General features: G+C 39.5%; 2 protein-coding genes and 2 long non-coding RNA genes across 5 annotated transcripts in view; 2 read left to right on the forward strand and 2 right to left on the reverse strand.

Moving 5' to 3' along the window:
• The window catches only part of LOC110527619 (zinc finger protein 501), a 174,204-nt gene that overhangs the window by 72,034 nt on the left and 76,353 nt on the right, over positions 1-25,817 (forward strand). The window lies entirely within an intron of this gene.
• On the reverse strand, positions 940-12,208 carry LOC118965281. The gene is made up of 2 exons (XR_005052565.1): positions 11,804-12,208; positions 940-1,146 (listed from the first exon to the last, which is right to left on the reverse strand). It is a non-coding gene; the product is annotated as an uncharacterized LOC118965281 (long non-coding RNA).
• LOC118965282 overlaps positions 12,253-25,817 on the forward strand; it is a 28,801-nt gene continuing 15,236 nt past the window's right edge. Inside the window, exons 1-3 of one of the 2 annotated variants that reach the window (XR_005052567.1) lie at positions 12,253-13,406; positions 13,895-14,005; positions 14,431-14,834. This is a non-coding gene — a long non-coding RNA (uncharacterized LOC118965282). Of the gene's footprint in view, positions 13,407-13,894; positions 14,006-14,430; positions 14,835-25,817 lie in introns of those variants that run through there. The other variant, XR_005052566.1, reaches the window with a different exon arrangement.
• LOC118965278 (gastrula zinc finger protein XlCGF8.2DB-like) lies at positions 14,890-20,037 on the reverse strand. Its single transcript, XM_036983135.1, has 2 exons — positions 19,519-20,037; positions 14,890-16,874 (listed from the first exon to the last, which is right to left on the reverse strand). The coding sequence occupies exons 1-2, from the start codon at positions 19,751-19,753 to the stop codon at positions 16,057-16,059; spliced, it is 1,053 nt and encodes a 350-aa protein (XP_036839030.1). The 5' UTR covers positions 19,754-20,037; the 3' UTR covers positions 14,890-16,056.

The raw sequence follows: 25,817 nt of genomic DNA on the forward strand, positions 1-25,817 counted from the left end.
GATATTCTAAAAGAAGGGTAACAACAACAATATAATATCTAAAAACATTGTCAATATAATTGTACCCAAAAATGGTCAGCTGGTGGCATAAATAATTATGATTACTAAATATTACATGAATTGTAAATATGAAAATCAAAACCAAATGTTCCCCAAATTGTTAATATTTATTGGCAATAATTAACTTAATGGTGAGGCATGGAATAATAAAACATGTATCTTTTGTCAGGCTGAATGTTTGAAATATCATTTGAGTCATGCTTCTTCAGTAGTGGAATAAAGACAATTAGCATTTGAATGTTAAGAAATACTGGAGTGATGTTAGATTGTTAATACAAATGATTATATACCAATTTATTATACTGTGTCCATGTGTATATACACAAACATCTGCAACAATTATCATATTCCATGTATTTTTTTTCAACTTGTAGAAAACGGCTAGCTACATTTTGAAGTGCTGCATTTTGATTAAAGTGGGTCACCAACGCAGTAAGTGTAACACAGCTCTTTTTTTGTTCGTCACTTTTTGTTAAATAATACTCTTTCAATTCAGAGCCTGGATTTTCCCCTGAGGCTAATATCCATATCATGCTGCAATCAATTGAACAGGGCAAACGATAACTACAATGTTAAAACATTCTACATTGTGACATCATTAAAATACTCCTACTACAATGTTAAACATTCTACATTGTGACATCATTAAAATACTTCTACAATGTTAAAACATTCTACATTGTGGCATTATTTCATTGATATCATGAAACAACTCCTTCATGGATGTATTTTCTGATGTTTGATCAGAGCTCTTTTATCAGAGTATCTCATCCCACATTGATCACAGCTATAAGGTTTCTCTCCAGTGTGTGTTCTCTGGTGTGAAGTCAGCTGGCTAGATGTAGGACAACTCTTCCCACATTGATCACAGCTATAAGGCTCCTGTGTGTGTTCTCTGGTGTATTTTAAGTTCTGATGAAGATTTGCAACCTTTCCCACAGTCCGAGCAGCAATGAGATTTCTTCCCTGTGGGTCTCTGCTGGTGTTTCTTGAGGTGTTTTGAGGTGGAGAGACTCTTCTCTGCCTCATCAGCATCATGAGGTTGTTGAGGCTCCCCAGAGGATCCACGATAGTCACGTCTCTCTCCTGTGTGAACAAAAAGTCGGACAGGTGGTTTAAGGCTCACAACATCAAAAATCCACTGTAAAAAGGTGATGCCAACAGCGTAGCCATCATGTTGTACAAACAATGACGTCTGTAATGAATGTAAATTATTTGACATTTGTCTTAAGACAGTCAAGTGAAGAACAAGTCATATTTTGTCTTGTTTTCACATTAGTAGTAACATTGACGATTGTATGCTAGAAATACGTTTTTAAAGTTGTTGAAATCCTAAGCAGTGTGCCAGACAACTTTTGGTCTCCAATATAGGCACCTTTCTGTAGGTCTCTGTTGTTGTTAGGTGAAGTTATGGGTACTACAGTAGGTCTATGTTGTTGTTAGGTAAAGTTATGGGTCCTACAGTAGGTCTATGGTATTGGTATAACTAACGGTTTCCGCATTAGCATGGAGGAGTTTCTGCAACCAAATTGCGTTTTAGCAAACAGAGGGCAGAGAGCGATGCAGAGAGGGATGCACCTATTTGGGGATGTCTGATAGTATTTACGCACCACCACTAATGATTTGTGGAGCTTCTCAAAGTAATTTTTTCTTCACCTCAAACAGCAAGTAAACAAAGTCTTACTAAAATAAATTGGCGAATGACAATAGTTCCTCAAAGTATCTGTAAAATATTTCCAGCTCTCAATCTTGATTACCACTCGACATGAAAAGGAAAAATGTAATACTCTGATCCAGTGGAAATGTCATAAAATACCTGATTACATCTTATCCCTTACATAAATAGCCTACAGCTGTGTCTGTCCCAAACTCACTGGCGCGGGAAACTGAGGGCCCAGAATATTTTAAATCAAGTTTCGGACCGACAGGTGATAGAACTTGAAACATTGTATCAACTATGTAGACAGGCGCATCCAATGTGATTTAAATTTATCTGGATATTTTCTAGCTGTTTTTATTTGTTGGCTTTATGTAGGCTATTTTTACATAGTTGGCAATGGCAATAAAAGTTATTTAGATTTGTATCATTTTCGTTTTGATTTATATAGAATATAGATTAATCACAGATAATGATTGAGATAAAGACTTATAATTATTGTGACTATTATAAATTAAATGAAACTGTTCCAGTAAAATGTGATTATGAAAATCATAACTGGCACCAGATCAGTAGAAATGGTCAGATAAATTGGCACTACAAATGGAAAAGGATGCCGACTGCTGTTGTAGCCCATTACTGGAAACTTCAGGAGCATAAGTTCAGAATTTTCGAAGGCCAGCAGCAGCGGGAGGAGGAAAAGTTTTGTTTTCTTATGGTTATGCTATCTTGATCTCTGGTTCACTCAAGTCATTTGTGTGTCTCAATTATTTAATAAAAAAGGGTGATTCCTATGTTGATGATGTAAAGAATATTTGCTGCTCTGTGGTATGTAATGAGGAGCAACCAGACGCTGCACTCATTTATGAAATGTCTTATTCCAGTTACTAATAAGCATGCACCAATTAAGAAAATGACTGTAAAAGCTGTTAAATCCCAGTGGATTGACGAGGAATTGAAAAATGGTATGGTTGAGAAGGATGAGGCAAAAGGAATGGAAAATAAGTCTGGCTGTACAACCGATTGGCAAACGTCCTGCAAATTGGGAAATCATGTGACAAACTGAATAAAAAGAAAAACGACACAATGAAACAAAGATAAATGACAAAGAATGATAGTAAAACGCTTTTGAGAACCTTACATACAATTTTGGGAAAAAAGGCAAACTCTGCTCCATCATTAACTGAATCAGATGGCTCATTCATCACAAAGCCCACTACTTTTATGATTTTTTCATTGGCAAGATTAGAAAACTTAGGCATGACACACCAGCAGCAAACGCTGACACTACACTTCCAAGTATATCTGACCAAATTATGAAAGAAAAGCATTGTAATTTAGAATTCTGTAAAGTCAGTGTGGAAGAGGTGAAAAAGTATTGTTGTCTATCAACAATGACAAGGCACCGGGGTCTGACAATCTAGATGGAAAATTACTGAGGATAATAGCGGACTATATTGCCACTCCTATTTTCTGTATATTTCATTTAAGCCTACTAGAGAGCGTGTGCCCTCAGGCCTGGAGGGAAGCTAAATAGTCAGCTCCAGGTAAAATGTTGCACTTATTCAGCCATTCTGTGACCAAAAAAAAGCTACATATGGACAGTACCAAAATAAACTGACTCTGGAAATGACAAAGCGTCTCGTAACCTTGCTGGAAATGGGACAAACGGACCCCTTCTGTGGTAACAGACTGGGACGATTTGTAATCAAATCTAATTCCCAGGAACGGGGTTCATATGAACCACAGAGACTGTGTGAGATAATAACATGGCTCTGTCCAACTCTGCTTGTTCCCTCGACTCCACTACCAATCACCAATCTCCAACAGGGCCCTTTACCTGTATCACTAGACACTTCATAGTGAGCTATAGGTAGGAATCAGCAATGAATCCCAATAATGAGCCACATATGGGAGGGGTAACCCTTTGTGGACAAATCTCTCAACGTATTACTGCTACCCTGGGGAGATTGATATACCCCTTGAACATCGGCTCCAATCCTCGTCGGATGTGGCAGGGTTTGCAAACTATTACAGACTACAAAGGGAAGCCCAGCCAATAGCTGCCCAGTGACACGAGCCTACCAGACGAGCTACATTACTTCTATGCTCGCTTCGAGGCAAGTAGCACTGACACTTGCATGACAGCATCAGCTGTTCCGGACGACTTTGTGATCACGCTCTCCGCAGTCGATGTGAGTAAGACCTTTAAACAGGTTAACATTCACAAGGCCACAGGGCCAAACGGATTATCAGGACGTGTACTCCAAGCATGCGCTGACCAACTGGCAAGGGTCTTCACTGACATTTTCATCCCCTGTCGAAGTCTAATACCAATATGTTTCAAGCAGTTACAATGGAGGTCATAAGTCATACCACCCCTCCAAAGAAGTGTTTCTTACTATATTAAACAACATTCCTTTAGCAAAATATTCCACCTATTTAATTAAGACGACTCAGAAAATAAAAACGAATATTTCATATGTGAGTGTACCCCTTTAAGATATCAAGTCTCTGGGAAAATGGAAATGTACTCCCTCCAATCATTAGTTTTAAATTTACTCGATGTTTCATGTAACTCATTAAATCTTTCTCCAAATAAACTCAACCTGCAATCCATTGTGGTTGTTGGTATTGTTGACCTTGTGAACCCCCTCTCTGACCCTGCCAGCTCTCCGAGTTCCTGCGTGTTGGCCACTCCCCCTTTGGGGTTCAAAAGGTTCCCTACCTCTTCTCCGGACTACTCCTGATGACTGCCCACAACTCCATGCCCAGTGACCATAGCCTCCACATCTATAACAGGTGAGGTTAGCCCCTCTGTCTGGATCTTGATTGTAGCTTGGCCATCCTGTAGAAGGTGGTTGCCCCCCATACACATTCCTTTGGGGTGTCATCAATCCCGCCATAGTCTGCACCACAGCAGTAACAGTGTCACTGGTGTTGGCTCCAGAAGGTTGTGGTGCAGGTTGAGGAGTGCTGGTTAGAGGCATCTGTTTTGCTGGCACTCTGCCAGTTGCTTAAAGACTTTATTCTGTAGTTGCTTTATTTCATCCTCTTCCTTCCTTTTTCCTTCTCTCCATCTCAGTGAATTCCATCACATTCTTCGCAGTGATCCCTACCACTTTTCCACACTCTGTGCGCACCTGATCCGGCAGCCCTTTCATGTACTATTCCAGAAATAGATGTTTCATCTCAAGCTTATCTGGCTTAGGGTCAATTATTTCATCAACTGAGGCCTGGGTTGAGTGGGGTATTTCCTCCTGATGGCAGTCCACATCCCATTGCGGTATTGATCAAATGGACTCTTTATGGCAAACATCGCTCTCATCCCTGCATCATTCATGAGTTCATGACATTCCTGGTCCCCCATGCATCTATTCATGACAGCCACCATGTCTGTGTTAAAGGAATTAAAGTCAATCAGCAGAGTTTATTCACGAGAGTACTGAACACGATACAGGTTACCACAGGTTATAAACTGAAAATGACATCATCAGTTCCAGTACCAACCCGTCTCTTCTCCCTCCCTGGTACAAAGGCAGTATCTCAAGCCTTCCCACATCGTCTCCCTACCAATTTAATATAATTTATGAGTCAAGGTCTTCTTGTGTAGATAAGCATTCTAGCCAGTCTGAAGATCTCGTTCATTCATTTCTACCAAGGAACAGACAGTCATTGTTCTAACTCTTGACCACATTTACACACATTATATTCAGCACTGGGATCAAGAAAGAAAACTCATACATATACAGCAACATAATAGTATTCTGATTAGTCAGTCCTGATTGAAATGTATACATAATTAGTCATCATTGATAAAAATTCCCTTAACAGTCTCCTACTGTCAGTTCATCCGCTGCAGTCAGGCTCTCAAAGGCCTTCACCCACCTACATCCAGACTCTTCTGGTAGCGGCAGAGCTTCTACTAGAGTCTGCAAGTCCCTGTGAGCCCAAGGTTTGTATACTGTTTGTCCACCAGGTAGTTAGTTGTCTTAGTGGCATCATGTAAGCACCACCCTGTTTGGTCTTGCGCCTGGTGTGGTGTGCGGGAGCAGACTGTTGAGCCCATAGGCCCCCCTCAAATACGCCACAGATGAATCTTTGGTCAAGTTCACACTGTGGTGGCCCAACCCGGGGTGTCTTCACCATCTTCATATTCCTTGGTTCCTTGGCTCTGCGTACCAAGCCTGATGAAATGTACACCTGGCCCTGATGTCGGTGTGCATTGATTCAGCTTAGTCTGTTCTTTACGCCTTATTTCAATCCATTCCATGTCTTTCATAGTCCGTTCCAGTATTTTCACTGCTCCCTCCTCCTTTCTGTCTTGGGGTTCATTCCATACTCTCCTCGGCTCCTCTTCTTCCTCTTGGGTATTTGTCAGGCTTCTCTCAGTCCATCTGATTCCATTATCAGAGGATCCACTTTCACTCCTGCTGTATATGCTCATATTTCCTCCTTCCATCTGTACTTTACTTAGCTCAGCCACTCCTCTGCTCAGCTCTCTGACAGCTTCCACCAGAGCCTGTATTTCTTATTTTCTTCCCTCTGACGCCAGGCACCATTCTTGTCCACTGCTGCCATCCTCTGGTCTTTTGTGGTAGTTTACTGTCGCTGAGAGATCCAGTACAGGTGCCATTATTCGTGGACTATCATAGGGTGGTGGCACTTTAGGGAGTTCCAGGTATAGTCTACCTCCCTGTGTTTTTGGTGGGTTTTCATCCGTGCACATTTTCTTGAGTTTTTCCAGCATAGCCAGTCCTATGCGTTCCTTCAATTTAGCCTTCTCCATTTCTTCCTTGATTTTACCCTTACTCGGCTCTCCTCCCTGTTTCCACTCGGAACAGGTTTTGTATGCTTTACGCTTCAGCGCTTCCAGCATTCTACCAGGCTCCCCGTCGACTAGGAGCCCGTTGGGTGCGGCAATACTGCCCTCTTCTATCCATCATCTGTATAATTGTTCTCCTTTCTTTCTCCAATCTTTTCCTCCATTGGTCTCTAATGCTGATTTCAATGTTTTCAACACCTTCTCTGCCTCCTGATTAGCTATTGTCTAATGTATTTCAATTACTTGTTTTAATTTGAATACAATATCAATTATCAGGTTCAATTGTGTGCTGCCTTAGAATGTGTCCCAATCTAGCCACTGTCTAGTAAATACCTTGCACTTCTCGTTTACCGTTTCAAAACATAACCTAGGTCTCACACCTGTTATTTACCCGAAGGTCATACAAACTTGGTATTAGTATGTCGACTTAATACCTAATGTACTATAATCATACGGTTCGACTCTCTCAAGCCTTACAAACATACACGGTTGAATCACTCAAACCTTGCAAACATACACGGTTGAATCACTCAAACCTGCAAACATACACGGTTGAATCACTCAAACCTGCAAACATACACGGTTGAATCACTCAAACCTGCAAACATACACGGTTGAATCACTCAAACCTGCAAACATACACGGTTGAATCACTCAAACCTGCAAGCATACACGGTTGAATCACTCAAACCTGCAAACATACACGGTTGAATCACTCAAACCTGCAAACATACACGGTTGAATCACTCAAACCTGCAAACATACACGGTTGAATCACTCAAACCTGCAAACATACACGGTTGAATCACTCAAACCTGCAAACATACATCAGTTTGAATCACTCAAACCTGCAAACGTGGAATTCAACGTTTTCAGTACCTTTTCTATTTCTAATAACATTTTAGTACATATGTCTATGTGTATACTCGTGTAAATTAATTTAAAAAAGCAAAATAAATCTACCTTATTTCTCAACACACTCAATCCTGCAATGTGGGTCCCCTAGGAATATTCAGTCCCTGACTGCAATATTCAATGTACTATCATACGCTAGGTAAATTATTCCATATGAACTGTGTCCCCGACACTTCTTTAACCCCTTAGGTCATTCACACATGGTATTAGTACCCTGACTTAATACCCAATGTACCACAGTCACTCGGCAAACTTATCTTATTTCCAATATAACCCAGGTCCCTGACCTGTATTTAACTGTTATATTCCCGTTCCCCCACAATCACACTAGTAGGTACACCTACCCAACCACAGGCAAACCAACAGGTCCCTGACCTATCTAGTACATTGCATTCGTTATCATATGGTAATTTACCCCCAATAGTCCCTGACTATTTCCATGTATTCACATTCATAACATGTAGTCCCTGACTATCCACTCATTCAGTATATTTCATTTACACATTGCAAAATAGGGATGATCAATTAAAATTGCATTCACCACAGTTTTGTCTATATTGTTATAATATTTTTATACTAGGTATAGGGAATTATAATTTGGTAACTTACATCAGACAGGGTTTCTCACAAAATGAATTTGGATAATGCCAATGTGCAGAACTTTAGTTATTCCACAATAGGTGTCTGCTTACCTTTTTTTGGTAGACCGGTCTTTTTGTGTGAGACACCGTCCGACGACAGTAACGGCCAATTGGCTGGCACGCCAATGTCCAGCAAAGTCCTTCACCAGATACGTTCAGGGTCACCAATTGTCAGGGTTGCGTCAATTCGAATCTGGTATCAGGTTAAATATGACAATGAGTCACCGATTGTATGCTATGTATTTTTTATAAGCTAAGCAATAAATGGTAAATGCAATTTTCGTATATACGGGCTCTCTGTCCCAACTCGCAGGGCAAAACAGAGAACTGACTTGTTCCTGACAAAGATATTATAATATACTCTGATGACAGAAGTAGTTCCTGCTTCCGAGCCGGCCTGTCAGAGTAGAGACCGGGCGTGGTTTAGACTCACCCAGCCTATCGTTGATTGTTGGCGCAGAGGCTGGTCCCAGCCCCCTAAGCCCTTCAGCGGTCAGTCACTGTAGCTGTGTAGAATATACAGTTATCAGGCACCTGGCTCCTGTTATCTAACAAAATACCATTTGTTCTCGCAACACTACGTTCTGAATGTGCCCCCCCAACTCATTGCACAGTTCCTGTCTTCATGTTATTCTGTATTTTTCCATCATGAGAAAGGCCCATGGCACTGAAACTGTTAACAATGTCTCAAGACAGCTATGTTGCATGACACATACATCCACACAAGCCAACAGCAGATAATATTAAATTACATATATGGTAACGGGCTATATTGCATAACACAGAATCCTCATACCTCCCAGGTTCCTGAACCTGTGTAGGGATATGAATAGTACCATTTTTGTTTGAAATTCAGGGTAGTGTAGTGAATTTTGTTTGTGTTTATTTTTTATTTTACGTAATTAGCATGATTTGTTAATCCCAATTTTTTTTGCGTTTTGGTTATTTTTTAAAACCCCGTACAGTAGGTGGCAGCAATACACCTGATGAGTGTCGTCTGACTATAAACCTCAGAAGAAGACATGGTAGGAACCAAAGTGTTGGTCAGTGTTTCCAGTTGACCCTAATTAGATGTTACATTACATATTGTTTTCTTACTTCATGTAGCCTGCTAGCTAGCTAACATATTCATACTTCGCTTACTCCTCGCTGATAAGATACCGCTGCACAAACATGCTTATCTAGGCCTACAAAAGCACTGGTACCAGGCAGTATTTGCTAGCTACGTTTGCTCTGACTCTTAATAATTATTACATTTAGCAAGCTAGCTAGCCTGCTAACTAGCGATTAGCAGCTAACATTATTTGAGCAACACCTTGCTAAGAAAAGACAATTGTTATATAAATAATCTAATATCAAGCATTACTAGCAGACCAAAGCTCTGGTTAAACCGGATGCCCTCAGATAACTCTGGGCCCAGTGTCCTCAGTCAAGTTTAGAGCCTACGTGCAATAACATGATTATCCGAAGGACACACAGCTGCCATCACGCAAATATACTCCCCTGTAAACTACAAAGAACATCCTGCAACACTAACGAGCTTAGAGTGCCAAACTATCTCACTGACATTGACCCTTGCATGCACTCCTGCAAAGACAGGAAACACCTGAGCCTAAAGCAGACATTACCAGTCCCTAAATCCACGCTTCCTTGACACACATACATTTCATGAGCACTGTACACTCGACACTCTACCCCCCCCTACTGGTCGGGTGCCAAGAGCAAAAGACTTTGCTGTGCACCAATGGGGCTCCTGCTCTGGCTAGAGCAGGCCCGCCTCCAACTCTTCAGGACCAGTCAGAAGACCAACACGACGAGACTCCACCTACATTATTCTGTGTATACGTTCTGCTGTAAACTCTGGCTAAGCACCCCCTTTCTGGGCTGACTTCTTCTGAGCCAAAGGAATAGGGTCCGTGCATGTTAAACTGCAGGACAAGATATCTTTTGACTCAATAAACTACCTTTTTGCTATACTTGATTACACTCTGTCTAGCGTCCATGATTTGGTCTCACTCTCCTGTTTTACAACACCAACACAATCTTTCGCCTTTAATGTAATGGCATGAAAAGAATTGCCAGAATATTATACAATGACTTATCAACAGCTCTAACAATTTGACCCAACAGGAAATCGACACTGGCAATTATAGAAAGAGCCATTTACTATATAACCATTGATTCTTGAAGAATATAACTTATAAATGCCTCAAATGTTTCAACCATATTACCCCACCAGAAACCAAAACATAAGCTTGTATAACGCCACTGTTTGTAAACTAATACTATGTGGCTGAGGAGTAGGGTCGATTCAAGCGTTCTGACCTCACAATGACAGTAAAGCACCCAAGCTAACTGGCTAACGTTGGATAGCTTGCTAGACACAAATGAGAGAAAACCTCACTCTTAACATTTTACTTGCCCTAGCAGAGCTGGTTAGGCTGTTTTCATGTTATCCAGAGCGTTGGTGACTAACTGTGCTGCTGGCAACAATTTAATTTGAGCTTTTTCTGCCTACGTTTACTGACACCTGGACATATTCAACGGGTGTTGAGCGTTATTAAATTAATCAATTCTGCGCTCTAATCAAGTCAATAAACATTTAGTACACTCAGACGAGAGTGCTCTGAAATTGGAGTAGAAGTTTATGAATTAGAATTTATGCCCCCGAATTAACAATGTCCATTGAGCGCGACCCCTTGGATAACATGAATAATCAGGTCAATAAACGTTGGGTAGTTAGTTAAAATATAGTTACTATACTGGCAAGTTTGATGTATAAGTAGCCAACTAACGTTAGGTAGCTAGCTCACATAACGATACATACTGCTGTAAAGATATGCTATGCATTTTGTAAGGATAGTGTAGCTAACATAACGTGTAACATAACTTAATTGAAAAGTCATTACTTTATTACATTGCTCAACATTTGTCATAATTATTTAAAGCAATGAATTTGTATCCGCTCTCGTTGGACTTCGGCTGCATATTTTCCTCCATTTTCTTCAAATCTGAAAACGATGTGAAGCCACGCCCATTTCCTGAAGAATTGCATTATGGGCCCTAAAGTACTGCGTGTATACGTCATATTTTGGCAAATTTAGTACGACATCCGGGAACTGTTGGCATACTAACTACATCATACTATGACCAATAAGCATGCCATATACTCTATTAACATCACAAATAGTGCGGTTAGTATGAGTATTCTAACACAGCTCAGGACTCTGGGCAGCCATTTTGTTTGTTTAAAAACTAGGTTGCCCCTTTAAAAAAGCCACACAATCAATCAACCAATCTGCAGTTCAACCAATAACAAAGCTGTAATTACACCACTGTTTTGGTAATAAGATGATGGGGCTGGAGAAATGTAACTACTCTCAAATTCATAGACAGACCTATGGATGCAAGGACTGACCATCCATGATATCAACATTATAGTTTTAACCATGTTATGAGGCTATACAGTGTTGGTTTACATTGTTTCTAAACATTGGAGTAAAAAAAGTTTATTTGGGGTTCTGATGGGGTAACCAGTTGAACTAAGCTCATGAGGCATGTGCTATATTCTTCAAGAATCAATGCCTATAAATAAATAATTTAAAAGTCCAAATATGGATGTAGCAATTGCAAATTTCCCCTTTAACACCAAACATCAGTTCAACAGCCGCAGAGTTTGTGCCTCTGTTTGAAGACAGTACTTACTAGTGTTAATCGTTAGAACTATCGGACGCCTTAAGATGCGTTTGGGAAACCGGGCCCAGATATCCAGTTTCCTCCTCTTCTTCATTGTTCGATGTGACAGTCACCTCCCCCTCCTCTTCTTTCACTGAAACGTCGTCGTCCTCTTTAACTCTGAACGAGTCTTCCTCTTATTTAACGGTGACGTCTTTCTCTTCTTCTTTCACGGTAACAGCCTCAACCTCTACTTGTTTTTGTATTGTAACAGCCTCCTCTTCCTCCTCCTCTTTCACGAGAGCTTCTTTCTCCATCTAGCAGATCTCCTCTTCTTCAGAAGGAATGGGGTTAAGTTTGAGACAGGAGCTATGAGGCATGTACTGAAGTCGCTAAACGGTATAATTCAAAGTAGTGTCACTTTATCAGCAGCACGTGATCAATGAAGTCTGAAGAATCATTTCCTCGAACACCTGATTGGTTTGGACTTGGGCTCGTTCGACATTGCAGCCGACAGTGCAGGTGGCTGCTACCTGACTAATTTACAAATCACCTTGCATCATAAATAACTACTTGTTATTATTTATAAATCAGTCAGCCAGTCACCGTTTACCCACAACGCAGCATGGATTTGATGCTCTCGATCACGGCCAGTGGTTTAATATATGACATAATGGCTTCGCTGCTACGTGTGGGGGATGTCATCTATAACAATGTGGCTGTTCGAAATTCTGTGTCGCTCAAAGCTTTGAGTAATTAACCTTTTTTTTTTACACAATTGGCTGGAAAGAGCCAATGCTCCAGGAAGCTTTGTTTCCCCATCACTGCTTTTCAGCATGTTTTCAGTGAATTAGACTACAGGAGTTTTGTAACTTTTTCCACCTTGGCTTACTGTTAGTTGGATTCTAACTGGTCTCCGGTAGTTGGTCTCGCTGACCATAACCGTGCTGGTTGGCTACACTGGTTAGGCTAATAGCTAGTTGGCTAAATAGCTGATGTTAGCTGGCTGGCTAAGATAACTGCATATAGCTAACATTCTTTGATTGTTGGTTAGATGGTGTTATGTATTTCCAAAACATTGGTTTACTTTAATCACTCAAGTCATGAGCGCAAATTATTGGTTTAGTATGAAGTTCTACATTTTAAGTTATTTCTGTTGTAGTTTACATCACAGGGAATAGGCTGGTCCTCCATATTACTTCACACCTGACTTTATCATTCTTCTGAATTCTGATTGGTTTTATGTAACAACTCCAAAAATAGAACTGTGAGGTGTAACTTTGCAATGGGACTTAAAACATTTATATATTTTATTTGCTCTTTTAAACTTAACCATTTTATTTATCTCCGTAGCCCACTCACTTTACATTTTTAGATAATAAAGCATTTGACCTTTCCACTGTGTTAACAATGGAGGATTGGTTGATTTTCAGTTTAAGTATTTAAGATGATTGACGAGAAAAGTATCGTCCAACCATCGGGTAACTTGCTTCATGGACATCAAAGGTGAGGGTGAAATTCAGATGTTCACTGCTTGTATTGATGAAGGAGTGGAATCGATGAAGTTCCTCTGCTGTCCTCTGGAATAGAAGGAACACGTCATCAAAGGAAGCCATTTACAGAGCCTGATGAGGTGCTAGAATTGATTTTTAGTGTTGATAATTACGTTCTTCTCAAACAACCCCACATACAGATTGGCCTAATTAGATGCTATTTTTTAAACTGCAAAGACCATAATCCATTGCGCATTTTAAATGTTTTCTTTACTCAAGTATGACAATTGGGTAATTTTTACACCACTGTTTCTTTTACACCTGCTATGTAAAAGAAACAAAATAATACATTATAGTCAATGATATCTGGGATCCTTGGGACATCTCTACCCTAAACCCTAACTGTAACCCCTAATTTAACCATTTGAAATGTCAACTTCAACGGGCTAGGGACGTCCCAAGGATGTATCTCTACCTAAAAATATGTGATCTAAGTGATTGATAGTTGGTATTCAGCAGTTATAAAGCCTAATTTACTTTAATGAACTACTAAAATAGTGATTTTGTCAGACAGCAGCTCTACACTTTATTGACTGACTTATCCATTCATCCTTCCATCCCTCCTTAGCCTTCCTCTCCTCTGAGGACCCAGTGAGGGTGGAGCTCAGTCAGAGAGCTGTTGAGGGACTGGTTAGGAAGAACACTTCTACAGCCAGAGAGGTCACACATGGTTTGGATGGTAAATATTTATCTCCCCTTAGCGGTTCATCACGTAAACAAAAGGGAATATGTTCCATCATCTATGTTTATTTACATTAGTGCAATTTATCCACTGATATTGGTGTAATTTCTCACCCTTTTTGGCTGTATGAAAGTTAATTTCCCCTCAGACACACATTTGTTCTTTCATATTATGAAGGTAATTTGTGTCAAATGTACTTTTCCCCACTCATTCACCCCACCTCTTTATATTGAGTGGTCTGACTGCATCCAGACTATGTCAAAGGCCCATCCTGGTAGATCTGAACCTAATGCAGCTTGGAGTGATCGGATGACAGAAGTCACATTTAGGTACCAGGTGTAACTGAGGCCATAGATGCTTCATATCCATTACTTTGCGTGTTTTATATACTATGACTGAATGTGTTTCTTTCTGTGTTACAGGGGCAGTCAAGAAATGGAACAGCAAGGCCACAGAACATGACATAAGCAGAGCTGTGGGAGACCACCTCAAGCCCCTGGTAGAGCTGGGGGTGGTGTTTTACCAATCCACCACGCCTTCAGCAGGCTTGAATAGTGGAATTGATCTGTTTGATCCATTTGTTTGTTTCAGTTTTCAGTAGTTGAATCCTGTGATGTATTGTTCATTTCAACATTTTTCATTTTCAACAAATGCACTGGGTTGGTTGAAAAGTGATACTAAACTTACATACCATGCACTATATTGACATATTGAAAGATATACTAAATTTATACTGTTTTTCATACTAAGATGGACCATGCACTATATTGACAAGGTAGAAGATAGCATGAAAAACAGTATAAATTCAGTCTGAGATGGACCAAGATATGCCTTTGCACATATTTGTTCATTGGTTTAGCAAGAGTCTGTTGATTGGTTCATTTGTTTTGCAATATGATCAAATCAAGCTTTATTTATATAGTACATTTTAGACATGGATTCAAGACAATGGCTTCACAGGAAAAAAACAAATAAAAATAAACTGAAATATTTAGTACACAACAAACAGAAACTTAACTGAAAGACTGAGCATTTTAAGGAAATGTCATTGATTAAAATATTAACAATTGGATGCAACATCCAACACAAAATATAAGCTTGTTTTACTCCAATATTTGTTCTAACGTTCTCCATCAAGAAACCCAAAAAACTAAAGTCAAATTAAACGTTACAGGAATTGTAAATATGAAATATCAAAATCAAATATACACCCCTTTGTTAATATGTATTGGCAATAATTAAATTAATGAATGGTGAGGCATGGAATAATAAAACATGTATCTTTGTCAGGCGGAATGTTTGAAATAAGAGGTGATTTGATTCATACTTCTTCAGTCGTTGGATAAAGACAATTAGCATTTGAATGTTGTAAAGAAATACTAGAGTGATGTAGGATTGTTAATATAATGTATTATACTGCATCCATGTGAATCGGCGACAAGTACGTTGAAATTAATTTATCAAGTCATTGAAAAAAGACCTGAAAATATTTTTATTTTATTTTATAAACAAAACACGACATCATCATACAAACAACATCACACCTGCTCTTTTTTTGTTAGTCACTTTTTGTTAATTTACATAATAGTAATAGATGTAAACAGATGGCTACATTTTGAAGTGTTGCATTTTGATTCAAGAGGGTCACCAACGTGGTAAGTGTAACACAACTCTTTTTTTGTTAGCACATTTTTGTTAAATCACATAAATAATACTCTCAATTCAGAGCCTGGATTTTTCCCCTGAGGCTAAAATCCATATCATGCTAAAATCAAATGAACAGGGGGCAAACATTTAGGGTGCTACATTGTGAAATTCATTCAAATACTCAGACTACAATGTTAAAACATTCTACATTGTGACCATATTTCATTGATATCGTGAAACAACTCCTTCATGTATGTATTTTCTGATGTTTGATTAGATATATTTTATCAGAGTATCTCTTGTCACATTGATCATAGCCATAAGGTTTCTCTCATGTGTGTGTCCGCTGGTGTGATATCAGGCTGTTTGACTGAGTAAAACTCTTCCCACATTGATTACAGCTATGGGATTTCTCTCCTGTGTATTCTTTGGTGTGATTTCAGGCTGCTTGACTGAGTAAAACTCTTCCCACATTGATTACAGCTATAAGGTTTCTCTCCTGTATGTATTCTCTGGTGTATTTTCAGATAGACAGATGTAGCAAAACTCTTCCCACATTGATCACAGCTAAAAGGTTTCTCTCCTGTGTGTATTCTCTGGTGTATCTTCAGATAGCCAGATGTAGCAAAACTCTTCCCACATTGAGTACAGCTGTATGGTTTCTCTCCTGTGTGTGATATCTGGTGTGATATCAGGCCGCTTGACTGAGTAAAACTCTTCCCACATTGATCACAGCCATAAGGTTTCTCTCCAGTGTGTATTCGCTGGTGTGATTTCAAGTTGCTTGGCTTAGTAAAACTCTTCCCACATTGATCACAGCCAAAAGGTTTCTCTCCAGTGTGAATTCTCTGATGTATTTTAAGGTCTGCTGAAGAGGTGAATCTCTTCCCACAGTCTGAGCAGCAATGAAGATTCTCTCCAGTGTGTATTCTCAGGTGTAGTTTAAGTGAATCTGATTTTAAGTAACTCTTCCCACAGTCAAAACAGTGGTGAGATTTCTCTCCTGTGTGTACTCGCTGGTGTATTCTCTTATGTAGTTTAAGTGAATCTGATCTTGAATAACTCTTCCCACAGTCAGAGCAGTGGTGAGATTTCTTCCCTGTGGGTCTCTGCAGGTGTTTCTTGAGGTGTTCTGATCTGGAGAGACACTTCTCTGCCTCGTCAGCATCATGATGTTGTTGAGGATCACCAGAGGATCCACGATAGTCCTGTCTCTCTCCTGTGTGAACAACAAAGTTAGACAGATGGTTAAAGGCTCAAAACAGCAGAAATCCACTGTTTATTTGAGTTAAAAGGTGATGCCCAGAGCGTACCCATGAAGTTGTCTGTTAAATTATTTGACAAATGTCTTAAAACCTTCAAGTGAGCAACAATTTTATATTGTTTTCACATTAGTAGTAAAATCGATGATTGGAGGCTAGAAACAAGTTATTAAAGTTGCTGAAACTCTAAGCAATGTGCCAGACGACTTTTGGTCTCCAATTTTGGCCCCTTTCTGTGTTTGCTAAAAATGGCCGCACGAGGGCGGAGCACACACAATTTGGTTGCAGAAACTCCTCCCTGCTAATGAGGAAACCGCAAGTTATGGATGTAGTATATCTGGTAATGAGGAAACCACTAGTTATGGATGTAGTATATCTGGTAATGAGGAAACCACTAGTTATGGATGTAGTATATCTGATAATGAGGAAACCACTAGTTATAGATGTAGTGTATCTGGTAATGAGGGAACCACTAGTTATGGATGTAGTATATCTGGTAATGAGGAAACCACTAGTTATGGATGTAGTATATATGGTTGGAGCAAAAATGGTGAGCGAAGATTTCAGTTTTTCACAATGTATTCTGAATATTACAGCGCAAGATCAGAGCAAGATCAGGAGTGCTACTCAAGGAAACTAATTTTAAGCGTTGTGTCGCTATTTACTAATTCACCACCGTGGGGGAAAACTCAGGGGAGGTCTCATAGGCTGACAGCAAAAATAGCCTCCATTTACAGGTTGAATATGAGTGCATTTCACACTACTTTTGGATTATAATTGTCAGGCTCGCTTGAATCTCCTGCTTTGTGTAATGTTTGTGTTTGTCTCAAATCAAGTGCTTCATACTTAATAAACACTTACACCAGTAAAATGCTCATTGGCTAGCTTTTCCATCAGCCTGACAATGAGGGTTTCTAAACTAAGTGTTTGCCAAATTGGCCCATAACTTCACCTAGCAATAACATAGACCTACTGTAGGACCTATAACTTCACCTAACAACATAGACCTACTGTAGGACCCCTAACTTCACCTAACAATAACATACACCTACTGTAGGACCCATAACTTCACTAACAATAACATAGACCTACTGTAGGACCCATAACTTCACCAAACACCATAGACCAAGGACTATAAATCATTTAATATTTCAGGTGAAACATGGAATCTAAAATGTCTTTGTCACGACATTTTATAACCTGATCACCAGATAATTTTGTGAATAATCCCACTAGACTACTCTTTAATGTGTTGTCATTCTAAATGTCCTGAATAAAGGAAAATAGCTCTGTGTGTTGTTCAATAGCCTATCCATCAAGGAACCGTTCTCTACACATTATGAGCTAAGTATCTCTGTGCGCAAACAGACTAACGAGACACTACTGTAAATCAAGCAGACAATAACACATTATAAACATCAATTTGTTAAGGATGTTTGATCCAACGTGGAGCACGGCATAACTGTCTTTACCAGAGTAATGAATGAAGAAGCACTTTGGTTGTTGTTGCATGTCGTGATGTTTGTCATGTGACTGTCATTCAGAAAACGATTTCCTGGATCAGCTGATGATAGTTGAACATGTGACTGTAACTAAATAGCTACAGAATTAAATATTATGTGTAATTATTGAAGAACCGCATTAATGACAGTATCCATTTGGGTGTTGTCAATAAAGTTAAGGTGACTCTCGGTTAGAACCATTGGATTTTGCAAACTCAAATGATTTAGGATTTCTGTGTCCATGAAAACTGTTTTCCCAGCATAATATAAGGCGAACACTAAATGGTATGTAGTTAGAGTGCATTTCAGAGATCTGAATACAAAAAAACTGTACTAACAGGAAAATAACCGAAACCACAAGGCCAAATCTACACTGGAGGAGCTTACCAAGATGACATTGAATGTTCCTGGGTGGCCTAGTTACAGTTTGGACTTAAATCATATTGAAAGTCTATGGTAAGACTTGAAAATGGCTTTCTAGTAATGATCAACAACCAACTTGACCGAACAGGAAGGATTATAAAAAGAATAATGAATATTCACATGAAAATCAGTCGCCTATTGGATGACATCACGACTTCCCATCAAGACAACTCCTTGAATACCTTACTATGACATCACTCACAACTTCTTGTTTCCAGTTGTTTAAAAAAAACACTATTTTGCTCAAAACATTTATTTGTTTCCCTTTAGTGTGTTTATACTTTACTGTATTTATATGTCACTTTTCAACAGGAAAATGTGAAAAATCACTGGAGGACATCATGAACAATTCATACAGTACAAAAACATATTCAAGTGTAGAACGCCCTTTTAAAAATCATACATTAGTTCAACAACTGCAGAGTTTTGGCCCCTGTTTTATGAGATAGAACTCACTGTATTTACTGGTGTTAATCAGATCAATGTCCCTGTTTTATAAGATAGTACTCACTGTATTTACTGGTGTTAATCAGATCAATGTCCCTGTTTTATAAGATAGTACTCACTGTATTTACTGGTGTTAATCAGATCAACGTCCTTGTTTTATAAGATAGTACTCACTGTATTTACTGGTGTTAATCAGATCAATGTCCCTGTTTTATAAGATAGTACTCACTGTATTTACTGGTGTTAATCAGCTCCCCAGTCTTCTCTTCTTCGTCCTCCTCTAATGTGACAGTAATCTCCCCCTCTTCATCCTTCATTCCAAAAACGTCTTTCTCTTCTTGTTTTACTGTAACATCTTCTTCTTCCTTCTCCTCTTTCACAACAATGTTCAGCCCCAGAGCATCTTTCTCCGTCCAGCAGACCTCCTCTACTTTAACAGGAGGGGAGAAGTTTAGGGAACTCATGGTCGGTGATGTTTATCATTAGCGACAAGACTAGTGCTAACTTAACCAGCCAGCTACTATAGCTGACTAATACAAAATAACGTAATATTACATTAAATAGGTTAACAAGTAGATACAACAGTAGTGTGTCTAAAACACAGTAGCTAATATCCACCGAAAGCTTATAAATAGCTTGAATCTTTCGGCTTTGTTGGCTAGCAAGCTACAGAGGTGGTTGACGAGCTGTTTCTGAAGACCCGTCCACTAGATTATACGTCATGCTGGCAGCATCGCCTGAAAGACGCACATCGCCGTCTGCTGAATGGAGGGGAAACGCAGTTAAGGATCATGTTTTATTTTCAGACAAAGATTATTTTAAATGGATTTAATTAAATAATACTATTATATTGAGACATACAAAGACAGGAATGTGTTGATTGATTAGTGTGAATAAAAAATGTTTACTACAGCACATTTAAAGCAGATTAATTTAAGTCATACTAAATCTAAATAAGTAGCTAGCTACTGTAGGTCTATACTGCTCCTACATGGTGTAACAATACATCATGTAGATGTATATAATGAACAGACAAGGTCTATACTGCTCCTCCTACATAGTGTAACAATACATAATTTATTAATTGGGCAAAAAAGTATTTAGTCAGCCACCAATTGTGCAATTTTGTGTAATTTTCATCATAGGTACACTTCAACTATGACAGACAAAATGAGAAAAAAAATCCAGAAAATCACATTGTAGGATTTTTTATTAATTTATTTGCAAATGATGGTGGAAAATAAGTATTTGATCAATAACAAAAGTTTATCTCAATACTTTGTTATATACCCTTTGTTGGCAATGACAGAGGTCAAACGTTTTCTGTAAGTCTTCACAAGGTTTTCACACACTGTTGCTGGTATTTTGGCCCATTCCTTCATGCAGATCTCCTCTAGTGCAGTGATGTTTTGGGGCTGTTGATTTGCAACACAGACTTTCAACTCCCTCCAAAGATGTTCTATGGGGTTGAGATCTGGAGACTGGCTAGGCCACTCCAGGACCTACGAAGCCACTCCTTCGTTGCCCGGGCAGTGTGTTTGGGATCATTGTCATGCTGAAAGACCCAGCCACATTTCATCTTCAATGCCCTTGCTGATGGAAGGAGGTTTTCACTCAAAATCTCACGATACATGGCCCCATTCATTCTTTCCTTTACACGGATCAGTCGTCCTGGTCCCTTTGCAGAAAAACAGCCCCAAAGCATGATGTTTCCACCCCCATTCTTCACAGTAGGTATGGTGTTCTTTGGATGCAACTCAGCATTCTTTGTCCTCCAAACACGACGAGTTGAGTTTTTACCAGAAAGTTCTATTTTGGTTTCATCTGACCATATGACATTCTCCCAATCTTCTTCTGGATCATCCAAATGCTCTCTAGCAAACTTCAGACGGGCCTGGACATGTACTGGCTTAAGCAGGGGGACACGTCTGGCACTGCAGGATTTGAGTCCCTGGCGGCGTAATATGTTACTGATGGTAGGCTTTGTTACTTTGGTCCCAGCTCTCTGCAGGTCATTCACTAGGTCCCCCGGTGTGGTTCTGGGATTTTTGCTCACGGTTCTTGTGATCATTTTGACCCCACGGAGTGAGATCTTGCGTGGAGCCCCAGATCGAGGGAGATTATCAGTGGTCTTGTATGTCTTCCATTTCCTAATAATTGCTCCCACAGTTGATTTCTTCAAACCAAGCTGCTTACCTATTTCAGATTCAGTCTTCCCAGCCTGGTGCAGGTCTACAATTTTGTTTCTGGTGTCCTCTGACAGCTCTTTGGTCTTGGCCATAGTGGAGTTTGGAGTGTGACTGTTTGAGGTTGTGGGCAGGTGTCTTTTATACTGATAACAAGTTCAAACAGGTGCCATTAATACAGGTAACGAGTGGAGGACAGAGGAGCCTCTTAAAGAAGAAGTTACAGGTCTGTGAGAGCCAGAAATCTTGCTTGTTTGTAGGTGACCAAATACTTATTTTCCACCATAATTTGCAAATTAATTAATTAAAAATCCTACAATGTGATTTTCTGGATTTTTATTTCTCATTTTATCTGTCATAGTTGAAGTGTACCTATGATGAAAATTACAGGCCTCTCTCATCTTTTTAAGTGGGAGAACTTGCACAATTGGTGGCTGACTAAATACTTTTTTGCCCCACTGTACATCTACATACAAAAGTTCAAAAGTTTGGGGTCACTTAGAAATGTCCTTGTTTTTTAAAGAAAGCACTTTTTTGTCCATTATAATACAGTTTTTCTCAGTCGCTTTGGTGCATTTCTTAGATCAAAAGTGCAATTCTTGATACTACTTGTACAAATTCCAAATCATCTAGTCACTTGTGCACATCATTAAAGCAATTTCTTATTCCTTTGAACAAATTGCAATTGATAATGTACAAGTGTCAGCTTTTTTATAAATTGCTCATGTCATGTTGATCAAAATATAGTAGATGGATCTCTGTTGAATAGTCTTACCCCTCAAAACATCTAGGCATTAGTTCCTTGCATAAGCCATTACATGCAAAATGTTGAACTATTTGTCATAAACTGTCAAGCATAGTTTTACACATTTCTATTAGACCTTTGATACAAAAACGTGAATTGATGAATCATGCAGGTGAAATTGACCCTCACTCATGAAGGAATGTAAAGTGTTAGTTCAACCAACACTCAACCAGTTGTCTAAATTACTCAAAGGTGCATCTCATGAAGAATCAATTGGCAAGCATATATAAACAGACCACAACACAGAGTTGCAATTTTTCAATAATGGATGGACCAGGAAACGAACAGGGTCAACAGCCAAGAGGAGGAAGAAGAGGAGCAAGGATGCGTGGTGGAAGGCAAAACAGAGGAAGAGGCAGAAGAGGACATAGGCTATGATGACATAAGGGCCACTATTGTAGACCATGTTATCAATCATGGCCTTACAATGGCTGAGGCGGGTCGAAGGGTGCAGCCGAATATTGGGAGATCAACCGTGTCCTCAATAGTTCAAACGTTTCGGAGAGAGAACAGGTATGTCCACCAATGTACAGTGCACTGTTACTGTATATAGGCAGTATACTGTATACTTCCTACAATGCTTCATATTACAGTAGTCCACTTGTATTTCACAGCATACAGAAATATACTCTATACAGATACATGCTGCACCTTACATGCACCCACCTGTATGTTTTACAGTAAAATGTGTGTTCGCATAGTTTTTGTCCATGTGAAAGTGTGCGATGCATCCCTGCATTTTTCCACACATAGGACTGCAAGATTACCTCAAACCGGTGGCAGAGGACGCCTTTTCACACCTCAACAGGAGGAGGCTATTTGCACCATGGTCCTAGCAAACAATGCCATGAGACTCAGGGAAATACAAAGGACCATTATAGAAGACAACGATGTCTTTGAAAACATCCATACGGTTAGCATCTCAATCATTGACAGGGTGCTCCATAGAAACCAGATGAGTATGAAACAGCTGTACCGTGTACCATTCCAAAGGAATGAGGACAGAGTTAAGGAGCTGCGGTACCAGTATCTACAGGTAAAACATATATCTATGTAACTACCTTACAGCAACATTTTATAGTGATACATAGTACAGTAAGCATAAACTGCACACATTTCCATTACTGTGGAAGGAACTTGCAATATATGTACATTTTATGTCACTCTTCCTTACCAAAACAAATTCAACTGTGTGTTCTGGAATATAGTGTATAATGGAGTTGGAATCAAGTGAACCCTCTCACAACTTTGTATACGTGGATGAGGCTGGCTTCAACCTGACCAAATGCAGAAGGCGGGGTCGGAATATCATCGGTCACAGAGCTACTGTGGATTTGCCAGACGAACAGGGAGGAAATATCACCATGTGTGCTGCTATTTCGGAGCATGGTGTCCTAACCCATATCCCCCTTACAGGGCCATACAACACCCAGCATCTACTCAACTTTTTAGAGACTCTCTACAGGGCTCTCATCCCTGATGATGAGAAGGGTCTGTTTAGAGAGGATTTGCCAAAGTATGTGGTCATTTGTGATAATGTGAGTTTCCATCGATCAAACATAAGGCAATGGTTTGTGACCCACCCGAGGATGCTCATAGAATTCCTCCCACCATATTTACCATTCCTTAACCCAATTGAGGAGTTATTTTCAGCATGGAGGTGGAAGGTGTACGATCGTCAGCCACACACACAGATGACCCTGCTGGCTGCAATGGATGCAGCATGTGAGGACATCACAGTAGACGCCTGCAGAGGATGGATAAGGCATTCCAAAATATTCTTTCCACGTTGCATTGGAAGGGAAAATATCCGGTGTGATGTGGATGAGAATATGTGGGTCGACAGACAGGAACGTCTGGATGTGTAGACAGCACAGCAGTGCTTCGGGCAAAGTTGTGCCTTAGGGGTGGTTTCCTGTGTTTCTTTCTAATTTAGTTTTTTTTCCTTTGTGCCCCTTGGGTTGTCCAGTCTCTTTCAATCAATAACCCACATACAGTAATATGTAAATAGTACTGTTGAAATTGATATATGCCATAGAAGTGCAGCCTTGTGCATTTTCAATACAGTAACTGTCATCCAAACTGTAGCCTAAGTTGACATCAGGTAATACTGTCAAAGTACACAGTTACATTGACAACATGCCTAAACATTTTGACGACCTTGTTTGTGAACAATGACTCAATGACTTATCATTCTGATGGCACTGACATGATCATTGGCATGAATATTTACTTTTGAGAGATGTGCTAAGGATTTTTAGTGACTGACTAGCTTTAGAAACATATCTATTGTATTTTGCAGTTTGTACAAATTGTTCTGAGAAATGCACGTATTATTTTGCACATGTTAGGGATGATGTGAAAAATGCACCAAAGCGACTGAGAAAAACTGTAACATAACATTGATCAGAAATACTGTGTAGACATTGTTAATGTGGTAAAAAAGATCTGCGATCTGGCCAAGATAAAGCAAAGCAGTGAGACACAAACAACAACTTGTTCTTTAACAAAGCTTTTGTAAACAGTGTTGTTGCATAACAATTAGGCAGTAGAACAACAATAATCATCACCCTCTTGACCAATCTTCCCTCCCCTTAACATTGGGTTTGATTCAGACCCTGCCAGTGTGCCAGATGGTCATTGGGTTTGATTCAGACCCTGTCAGTGTTCCAGGTGGACATTGGGTTTGATTCAGACCCTGTCAGTGTGCCAGGTGGACATTGGGTTTGATTCAGACGCTGTTGGTGTGCCAGGTGGACATTGGGTTTGATTCAGACCCTGTCAGTGTGCCAAGTGGACATTGGCTTTGGTTGAGACCCTGTCGGTGTACCAGGTGGACATTAGGTTTGTTTCAGACCCTGCCAATGGCCAGAAATGTATTCCAAGGTCAGAAACTTATAACCACAGAACCACCCCAGACCTTTCATGCATGACTAAAAACACCTAAGAAATTAGATATACTGCCATGGTTTAGTTTGTCACCGCCTCAGACACCATTCACAATGCTGGCTGAGGTATGAGTAAAACATGACATATTATTTCCTCACCATTCACAATGCTGGCTGAGGTACGAGTAAAACATGACATATTATTTCCTAACTGTAAAAAACTCCTCACTCCTTAATCAACTAGTTTCCCACTGTTTAACCAGAAGAACATGAGTTGTGTCCTTTAGACTGTTAGTCCATAATCATATTCAGCTACTTAGGTGTCATGTATTGTCATGTTATATTCTCTATAATGAAACATCTCCAAGTGAAATAAAGTTGATAAGATACTATTAATAGACATTAAATAAAAAAATGGTTGTTCAGAAATCATTAATTATCTTGTTGCTCTCATGAAATGTACAAAATATTTGAATAATTGCAATAATTGCATGCTTATTCCTTTTAAAAGTTGGAATTTAATGGAATTGAAAATGTTGGAGTTGTTGGACGCTCTGTTTGTACAGAGCCAACAGCGACAGAGCATTGTTCGGCTAAAGAAGTGCATAATATATACGAATCCCGAGGATTATGATTCAAAGGAGACCCA

This window comes from Oncorhynchus mykiss, chromosome 7 (genome assembly GCF_013265735.2).
Source record: "Oncorhynchus mykiss isolate Arlee chromosome 7, USDA_OmykA_1.1, whole genome shotgun sequence".
Classification (NCBI taxonomy): domain Eukaryota; kingdom Metazoa; phylum Chordata; class Actinopteri; order Salmoniformes; family Salmonidae; genus Oncorhynchus; species Oncorhynchus mykiss.

What these genes read in the sequence shown, in the direction of transcription:
- LOC118965278 (XM_036983135.1), bottom strand. Translation starts at nt 19,753, where the DNA reads ATGAGTTCCCTAAACTTCTCCCCTCCTGTTAAAGTAGAGGAGGTCTGC. An exon ending in GATTAACACCAGTAAATACA is followed by an intron (nt 16,875 to 19,518) that starts GTGAGTACTATC and finishes TTGTTCACACAG; the next exon opens with GAGAGAGACAGGACTATCGT.